This window comes from Cyprinus carpio, chromosome B15 (assembly GCF_018340385.1).
Source record: "Cyprinus carpio isolate SPL01 chromosome B15, ASM1834038v1, whole genome shotgun sequence".
Classification (NCBI taxonomy): domain Eukaryota; kingdom Metazoa; phylum Chordata; class Actinopteri; order Cypriniformes; family Cyprinidae; genus Cyprinus; species Cyprinus carpio.
In genome coordinates, this window is record NC_056611.1 from 25264751 (window position 1) to 25274750 (window position 10000).

Below are 10000 nucleotides of genomic sequence, written 5' to 3' on the forward strand. Positions count from 1 at the left end.
CCCTGAAGAAACTGGCCATGATGTTCCGGGACCAAGTGGGGATCCTGACGGACTGGTTTAAGGGTTGGAACGAGTGTGAGCAGACGGTGGCGCTGCTGTCGCTGCTGAAGCGTGTCTCTCGGACGCAGGCCCGCTTCCTGCACATCTGTCTGGACCACTGGCTGGCCGACTGCACCGAGATACACATACTGGAGGCAGAGGCCAACAATGCAGGTGAAACCAGCAGAGCCACGCACCAGCACGATTCTTAAAGGGCTAGTTCATCCACAAATCTTTTTCTTCTCACGATATTCTTAAGACTGTATTACAGAGCCTCTAAAAGGATGGACTTGTGGGCTTGAAATATGATGTGCTGCTCTAAATATAGACACATTCTGAACAATTCTTTACAGTTCCAGTCTCTTTTATAGACCCTTGGCAGATAGGACGATGCACACAGCCGTATTGTGCACATTTCGTCAACAGAGGATGCATTAAATTAGACATTAGTCCTTGAAACTATCTACTATTTACTATTGTTTTCTCAGTAACTTGCATTTATTTTGTAATTACGTAATTTAGTTGCATGTAACTAGTTACTCCCCAATGCTGCGCATTATAGAAGTGTCTTGAAACGGAGCTCTGGTTGTCGTCTCTCTCCAGCTGTGGTCAGTCAGTGGCAGCAGGAGCCGAAGGAGAAGGCGGTGTCGCTGCTGCTATCCCATCTGCCCCTGCTGCAGCCGCGCAACAGCGAAGCCAAGTGTGAATACATGAAGCTGCTGCAGAAGGTGCTGAGCCACACCATCGAGAGCAGCCTGTTCGTGGAGGAGAGTCGCCAGCTGCTGTCCTACGCCCTCATCCACCCGGCCACCACCCTCGATGACCGCAACTCTCTGGCCCTGTGGCTCAATCACCTGGAGGAGCACCTGTCCTCGCGGCCGCCTCCGCTCCATCACGCCCGGCAGGGCTCCGACGAGTGGCCCTGCTCCGCCGAGGCTCTGGAGCCGGCGTACGGACAGAACGGACACATGTCTTTCCCTGGATCGGGCGGAGTGACCTCACCAGTCAGCAGCAGCACAGGTGAGATATAAACTTACAAATATATATACAGTTCAGACCAAAAGTTTGGAAACATTACTATTTTTAATGTTTTTGAAAGAAGTCTCTTCTGCTCATCAAGCCTGCATTTATTTGATCAAAAATACAGAATAAAATGTAATATTGTGAAATATTATTACAACTTAAAATAATAGTTTTCTATTTGATTATACTTTAAAAAAATAATTTATTCCTGTGATGCAAAGCTGAATTTTCAGCATCATTACTCCAGCCTTCAGTGTCACATGTAACATCCAGTCTATCACATGATCATTTAGAAATCATTCTAATATTCTGATTTATTATGAGTGTTGGAAACAGTTCTGCTGTCTAATATATTTGATGAATAAAAGGTTAAAAAGAACTGCATTTATTCAAAATAAAAAAAAAATTCTAATAATATATACTCTATATTTTCTTTACTATCACTTTTTATCAGTTTAACACATCCTTGCTGAATAAAAGTATTGATTTTATTAAAAAAAATAAAGAAAAAAAATTACTGACCCCAAATTACTGACCAGTAGTGTATATTGTTGTTACAAAATATTTATATTTTAAAAACATGGCTTCTTTTTTTTTTTTTTAACTTTTATTCATCAAAGTATCCTAAAAAAAGTATCACATGTTCTGAAAAAAATATTAAGCAGCAGAGCTGTTTCCAACTTTGATAATGAATCATCATATTAGAATGATTTCTAAAGGATCATGTGATAATGATCCTAAAAATTCAGCTTTGCATCACAGAAATAAATGATAATTTAAAGTATAATAAATTTAAAAACAATTATTTTAAATTGTAATAATATATCACAATATTGCTGTTTTTTTCTGTATTTTTGTATTTTTTACAAATAGTAATGTTTCCACATTTTTGGTCTGTACTGTATATTTTTTTTACAAATTGAATCTAGCTTGTTCTATATTTAAACCGTGTTCATCATTTTTAACACATTTAATTATAATTTTCTCCATTTCTGAACGCGGCAGCTGATGCACTGCGAATGCGTTCTAGTTTATTCAGAATAGAGACACATCTAAACACGCATATTTATCATGCATGTAAACAAAGCCTTCAGGAATCTGATTAGTGAAAATGTAAACACACTCAAAAGGATTAAAATGCACATGGCGTCATCTGAAGAACACGAGAGAGCGGGAGCAGTGTTTAGTTTGGATGTGATGTGTGTAATAATCGCTCCGCAGGACTGGCTGGCCAGGTGCAGCCGAGCTCAATGAAGCCCTCCATGTCTCTCACACACGCCAATCAGCTGACCTGCGGCTCTGATTGGCTGAGCCAGGAGGAGGGGGGCGTGTCTGGAGCAGAACACGCCCCTCTGTCGCCGCAGAGCAGTGTGGCTTCATCAGGCAGCGAGCAGACGGAGGAGCAGAGCAACACACGCAACACTTTCCAGGAGGACGGCAGCGGGATGAGAGGTGACCAGCACACACACACACTCTCACACACACAGACACAGAGCTCAGGGGCAGCGGTAGTTTTCTGAATCACTTCACCTTCTGCCTGTGTGTGTGTGTCTCTGTGTGTGTGTGTCTCTGTGTGTGTGTGTGTTTCTGTGTGTGTGTGTGTCTGTGTGTGTGTGTGTGTGTCTGTGTGTGTGTGTGTGTGTGTGTGTGTGTGTCTCTGTGTGTGTGTGTGTGTGTGTGTCTCTCCTGCAGACGTGCCGGCCTGGCTGAAGAGTCTCCGTCTGCATAAATACGCGTCGCTCTTTTCTCAGATGACGTATGAAGAAATGATGATCCTCACAGAGCAGCACCTGGAGTCACAGGTGAGCTCCGCCCCTTTCAGCTCGCGTGACCTCAAAGCCCCGCACACCACACTGTCACACTGAAGCTGATGAATTCTCCAGGTTTTGATGATTTATACATCAGCAAGCAAGAAAAGTGATGTTAGTTTCTAGGGCTGCACAAATTAATCGTATTTTAAACATTTATATTGTGTGCTGAATAAATGCATTAACTATCTGTGCTTCTGTAGTTTTAATCTTTATAATGCATTTATATACTATTATTGTATTGAGGGTCCATTTGGAACCAAATAATCATTATTTTATAAATATTACTCTTGATGAATTGTCTGATTGTGATTATTGTGGCGCCTCTATAAAGAGAATATTCCAAGAATCGTGAAAAAATACAGCATTCTGTGCCACATTTAATCAGACTCGATTAGTTGTGTGGTGTTTGTTTGTTTCAGAACGTGACGAAAGGAGCTCGACACAAGATCGCGCTGAGCATCCAGAAGCTCAGAGAGCGACAGAGCGTCCTCAAGTCTCTGGAAAAGGTGATCAATCAGTCCGTGATCGGGATTCGTTTGTGTTCGTCTCGAGCCGTCTGCTCATCGTAGCTTGTGATGGTGATTTCAGGATATTCTGGAAGGCGGGAACGTTCGGAATGCTTTACAAGAGCTTCAGCAGATCATCATCACGCCAATCAAAGTCTATGCCCCGCCCACTGCAGCCCAGAAGGAGGTGGAGCCTGGAGTCACACCTCCAGAGAAAGCGGCCAATCCCGGTGAAGAGAAGGAGAGCGAGGGCTTCCAGACCCACAATCCTCCAGCGTGTGACGGAGAATCCCCGTCTGCACCCATTGGTGACGGAGACATCGCAGGACAGTTCACGCGTGTGATGGGGAAAGGTACACACACACACACACACACACTTCTTACAGTGCAGATGAAGCTCCTGTGTTGTGTGTGTTGAGGTTCTCTGTGTGTCCAGTGTGTACGCAGCTGCTGGTGTCCAGACCGGACGAGGAGAACATCAGCTGTTACCTGCAGCTCATAGAGAAGTGTCTGACACACGAGGTGAGGCGCGCTTCATTACTGATGCTGAGGTTGTCCGGCAGCGCTCTCATGAGTGTGTGTTTGTCAGGCGTTCACAGAGACGCAGAAGAAGCGGCTGTTGTCATGGAAACAGCAGGTGCTGAAGTTGCTCCGCCTCTTCCCGCGGAAGACCGTGATGGACAGCAGTGTGTACCGGAGAGGGTGCGTGTAGTGTGTATTGTGTATATTATTAATATGTGTATTTGTATTCCCATACATTCTGTTAAATTAATAGGAAATCGTACGATTTTAATAAGAAAACATCACCAACAACAACACATCAATATACACATCAAAACTTATTCAGGGGAAAAACAGTGACTACTCATATGTGCAGCACAAAAGCAGTCATAAGTAGCACAGGTATATTTGTAGCAATAGACAACAATACATTGTATGGGTCACAATTATACATTTCTCTTTTATGCCAAAAATCATTAGGATATTAAATAAAGATCATGTTCCATGAATATATTTTGTAAATATCCTACTGTAAATATATCAAAACTTAATTTTTGATTAGTAATATGCATTGCTAAGAACTTCATCTGAACAACTTTAAAGATGATTTTCTCAATATTTAGATTTTTTTGCTCCCTCAGATTCCAGATTTTCAAATAGTTGTATCTCAGACAAATATTGTCCTCCTAACAAACCACACATCAATGGAGAGATTATTTATTCAGCTTCAGATGATGTGTAAATCTGAATGTGATGTACAGATCAGTGGCTCTGTGTGTCTGCAGGTGGCAGCAGTACGGATCTAACTCTCTGCCCACAGCTGGATCTGTGAGCGCAGGCTTGGGCCGCCGGGGCCAGAGGCCCTTCCAGATGCCCCCCCGAGGAGCTCCTCCAGCTGGACGCATGGGTCTGATGAGCGCCGGCGGACTGACCGGAGCATCGCCCCGACACTCGCTCGCTAACCCCCCCGCCGTCAGCGCACAGGGCCGACAGGTCTCTCTCACACACACACACTCACACACACACACACACACACACACACACACACACACAACACTGCAGGTGTGTTGAGTATCATATCTGATCCATCTGGCGTTTATGGCTCATATAGTCTGATACTGTGAAAATATGGATGAAAAACTGAGCAAGAATATGAATTTGGTTCAGATGCTGATATTTTTATGATGAAATTCTGATGCTTGTAATATACAGTGGTGGCCAAAAATCATTCTCCATATTAAAGAACAGCAGAGTCCACACCACAGCTATAACGATAAACACACAGAGAAATTATTTTTTAAACTTTGACTGAATAAAACACTCTGAACTCTCAGTCAGAGGCGGCTGACCGTGACAGACGGTGGTGTGATGGTGTGTTTCAGAATCTGTGGTTTGGGAATCCTGGAGGCAGTAACAGCATGCCGAGCCAGAGCAGAAGCTCGGTGCAGAGAACTCATTCACTTCCTGTCCACACGTCTCCTCAGACCATGCTCCTGTTCCAGCAGCAAGGTACTTCCTGTTCCTCAGATGCTGCTGTCTGCTCATATAATAGAAATGCATGTAAATATTTTCAAAATATATACTGTATGTGTCTATCTTTATATGTGCATAATAAATATACAGAGTGCATAAACAAAAACTGTTATTTACGGATCCAATTAATTATTGCCCAGTACTAATTAAAATCCATTAAACAACGAATAAAAATAGCAGCATTGTGCATAAATGTTAAAATATATACATTAACAATGACTGACAGATTTTAAATAAACAAAGAAGGTTAAATGAGTTACATTGTTACATGTTTACATAATAGCAGTTATATGAATATACGTTTATATAAGTTTTATTAAAGGATCAACCTCACGTTTCAGCCTTTAAACCATAATACTAACCATTCTGAATTCTGCGGTGCAGTGTTTCCACACGCTGCCTCTGTACACTGGACACAAGGCCTGTGAGCGCTCACCCTGTCAGTGGTCACATGATCTTGTTTTCATTCCCAGAATGCCAAGTTCCGGGGACAGATCTGGAGATCAACCCCACGCTGGAGTCTCTGTGCCTCAGCATGACAGAGCATGCCTTAGGAGGTACGGCCAATCACAGCACAGCGTCATCCCGCACCGCCCAATCACAGCGTAGCATCATCCCGGACACCCAATCACAGCGTAGCATCATCCCGGACACCCAATCACAGCGTAGCGTCATCCCGGACACCCAATCACAGCGTAGCGTCATCCCGCACCGCCCAATCACAGCGTAGCGTCATCCCGGACACCCAATCACAGCGTAGCGTCATCCCGCACCGCCCAATCACAGCGTAGCGTCATCCCGGACACCCAATCACAGCGTAGCGTCATCCCGCACCGCCCAATCACAGCGCAGCGTCATCCCGCGCCGCCCAATCACAGCGTAGCGTCATCCCGCGCCACCCAATCACAGCGTAGCGTCATCCCGCGCCACCCAATCACAGCGTAGCGTCATCCCGCCACCGCCCAATCACAGCGCAGCGTCATCCCGCACCGCCCAATCACAGCGCAGCGTCATCCCGCGCCGCCCAATCACAGCGTAGCGTCATCCCGCGCCACCCAATCACAGCGTAGCGTCATCCCGCGCCGCCCAATCACAGCGTAGCGTCATCCCGCACCGCCCAATCACAGCGCAGCGTCATCCCGCACCGCCCAATCACAGCGCAGCGTCATCCCGCACCGCCCAATCACAGCGCAGCGTCATCCCGCACCGCCCAATCACAGCGCAGCGTCATCCCAAGCCGCCAAATGACAGCGCAGCGTCATCCCGCGCAGCGTCATCCCGCGCCACCCAATCACAGCGTACCGTCATCCCGCGCCGCCCAATCACAGCGTAGCGTCATCCCGCGCCGCCCAATCACAGCGTAGCGTCATCCCGCGCCGCCCAATCACAGCGCAGCGTCATCCCGCGCCGCCCAATCACAGCGCAGCGTCATCCCGCACCGCCAAATGACAGCGCAGCGTCATCCCGCGCCACCCAATCACAGCGCAGCGTCATCCAGCGCCACCCAATCACAGCGTAGCGTCATCCCGGACACCCAATCACAGCGTAGCGTCATCCCGGACACCCAATCACAGCGTAGCGTCATCCCGGACACCCAATCACAGCGTAGCGTCATCCCGCGCCACCCAATCACAGCGTAGCGTCATCCCGCGCCGCCCAATCACAGCGCAGCGTCATCCCAAGCCGCCAAATGACAGCGCAGCGTCATCCCAAGCCGCCAAATGACAGCGCAGCGTCATCCCGCACCGCCCAATCACAGCGCAGCGTCATCCGCAACCGCCCAAATGACAGCGCAGCGTCATCCCGCGCCACCCAATCACAGCGTAGCGTCATCCCGCGCCGCCCAATCACAGCGCAGCGTCATCCCAAGCCGCCCAATCACAGCGCAGCGTCATCCAGCGCAGCGTCATTCACAGCGCAGCGTCTCACAACGTAGCGTCATCCCGGACACCCAATCACAGCTCAGCGTCATCCCGCGCCACCCAATCACAGCGTAGCGTCATCCCGGACACCCAATCACAGCGTAGCGTCATCCCGCGCCGCCCAATCAAAGCGTAGCGTCATCCCGGACACCCAATCACAGCGCAGCGTCATCCCGCGCCGCCCAATCACAGCGCAGCGTCATCCCGGACCGCCAATCACAGCGTAGCGTCATCCTCCATCCCGGACAACCGCCCAATCACAGCGCAGCGTCATCCCGCGCCGCCCAATCACAGCGCAGCGTCATCCCGCGCCGCCCAATCACAGCGCAGCGTCATCCCGCGCCGCCCAATCACAGCGTAGCGTCATCCCGGACACCCAATCACAGCGCAGCGTTATCTGCTGTCGTGTTAGTTTATATATACTTAGAAAGTATTATTTATTTAATAATGCTCATTAATATTGAGAAAATATTTTTCTCGCATCAGTGTTTTTGCTGTAGTTGCTGTAAAATTTAAAAGAATTTCACTTTTTTTATTTTATTTAATGAAAAGGGGGCAGATGTAGTACTAACATAGTAAAACATGGTAAAAGCTTTGGAAGTTTTGCTCGTTCACTCATTAATGAGAAGTTACTGATGAGAGATATAGCTTTTTAGTTGGAAAAAATGAAATTGACTGTTTTATAAGCTTGTTTTGCCGAAGTTAATACAGTTTTTTAAAGCATTATTTCCGTTCTCCCTCCGCAGACGGAATGGACAGAACGTCGACTATATGAGAGGACCTGAAAGAACCCTGCGCTCCAGCACACACACGCAAACATCACAGTCACTACAGACCACACACGACTAACTGTGTACACATTCTCTAATATTTTTCTACTTTATTGTACTTAACTAAGTTTATTATAAAGGAAATACAGAAACTATTATAAGGCGGAAGGGAGAGCTGGAGGAACCCTGGTGCTTCTGGTCTGAGCGAGACCTTCCTTATCTGATGGCCGTTACATCACTTCCTGCATGACCTCTCGCCCCCACCTCGGACTTCCTCCTGTGCTTTTCTGCAGGTTTAAAGCGGAGACTTCACGCGTCCCTGTGTTTATCTGTTATGATGCGTTCTTGTTTCTGTCCAGGTACAGAGGTTTCGTAGCACTTATCTGTGAGATGTTTACCAGGCGTCACTACAGCCGCGAGCGTTCCCCGAGTCTGTAAATACACACGTGTAGGAAAACCAGAATATGACCCCAGAGACTTTATCCAAATGATTTTTATACGCAGATCTATGAAGTAAAGACGCGAGATCGAGCTGTGCTCGTCTGTTGCTCCGCCCCTCCGTGACTGACAGGGACGTCCGCCAATGACAGACTCCGCAAAACCCACCAATCAGATTCCATTTCATCGTCGTCCTCTCTTGATTTCCTGCTGTCTTGACGGATTCGACCGATCGCAGCGGCGTGGTGTGTGTTCTGTTTGAATGGTACAGTCTCCTCACGGAGCGTGTGTGTGTGTGTGTGTTTTATACGTCTCTCAGACGCTGCTCTATGTCTAGTAAAACTTTATTGAGTGAAAAACAGGCTTGTTTGTTTTGTTTGTGTAATGATTCGGTCCTCGTCACTGCCGTGTGTCTGTAGAGCTCAGGAACACCCACATCACCCGAAAATCACAACAAGAAATGTTTTTCATAAAGAAAATGAAGCTTGTTTTCTGTGGAAGCTCATTTCTGCCGTAGGATAAAAAAAAAAAGTCATTGCAACTTTTTATCACAATTCTGACTTTTCTCAAATTTGTATCTTTTTTAAAATAAAGATAAAAATCAGATCGGTATATGAACTCAGAATCGCTTGTTATTCTAAATATAAACTCACAATTAATTTTTTATTGTTCTGTAGTGCTTAAAAGCTTCTTCACAGTGATGCCATAGAAGAACCGTTTTTGGTTCCACAAAGAATCGTCTCTTTCTTACCTTTTTATAATCTGAAGAACCTTCTTTCACCACAAAGAAGCGTTTGTGACACAGAAAGGTTCTTCAGATGTTGAAGGTTCTTTATGGAAACATTTAGGCAGAAAATGTTCTTCTGTGCATCGTGGAGCACCTTTATTTTTAAGAGTGTAAAAAAAATCAGAAATCTGAGATATAAACTCGGAATTGCGACGAGAAAAAGTCAGGAATCTTGAGTTTGTATATTGCGATTCAGATTTTTTCCTCAGAATTCCGAGATTATATCACAGTTTTGAGGATAAATGTCAGAACTGTGAGATGTTGAAAGACCTTTTTTTATTTTTTATTCCGTAGTGGGGTGTATTTTAAGTTTATATCTCACTTTTATTCCTCAGAATTGCAAAATATAACGTTAGAATTGTGAGATATAACCTTAAAAAAAAGATAAAAGGTTCCTTGGTAGAAACAGAAATACAGAATCTTTGAAGCTTTGCAGTTCTCTTTTTTTTTTATCCTGTGGCAGAAACAAGCTTCCATGGTTTTCTGAGAAATCATTGATTGTATATCTTCATGACTGTTAAGCACATTCCCCATTACTGTAATGCCAAAAATATTACAATTCAGTTGATCTGCGGCATGATATGCATTTAATTAATTGTGATCTGGGTTTTATGAAAGTGTCCAGACGGGTTATTGTGCTAGTCTGAGTGAGGTGAGTTTGGAGCGGTGA

General features: G+C 45.7%; 1 protein-coding gene across 5 annotated transcripts in view; it reads left to right on the forward strand.

Moving 5' to 3' along the window:
- The window catches only part of LOC109103324 (protein Smaug homolog 2-like), a 22270-nt gene that overhangs the window by 4059 nt on the left and 8211 nt on the right, over positions 1–10000 (forward strand). For 3 of the 5 annotated variants that reach the window (XM_042739990.1, XM_042739991.1, XM_042739992.1), the window contains exons 2-12: positions 1–213; positions 643–1059; positions 2284–2514; positions 2755–2864; positions 3269–3379; positions 3462–3732; positions 3816–3901; positions 3969–4081; positions 4666–4873; positions 5263–5389; positions 5887–5970. The exon at positions 1–213 is cut by the window's left edge and continues 213 nt beyond it. In XM_042739990.1, the coding sequence (XP_042595924.1) occupies positions 18–213; positions 643–1059; positions 2284–2514; positions 2755–2864; positions 3269–3379; positions 3462–3732; positions 3816–3901; positions 3969–4081; positions 4666–4873; positions 5263–5389; positions 5887–5970 (1954 nt within the window). In that variant the 5' untranslated portion in view covers positions 1–17. Of the gene's footprint in view, positions 214–642; positions 1060–2283; positions 2515–2754; positions 2865–3268; positions 3380–3461; positions 3733–3815; positions 3902–3968; positions 4082–4665; positions 4874–5262; positions 5390–5886; positions 5971–8081; positions 8250–10000 lie in introns of those variants that run through there. The other 2 variants (XM_042739994.1, XM_042739993.1) reach the window with 2 other exon arrangements.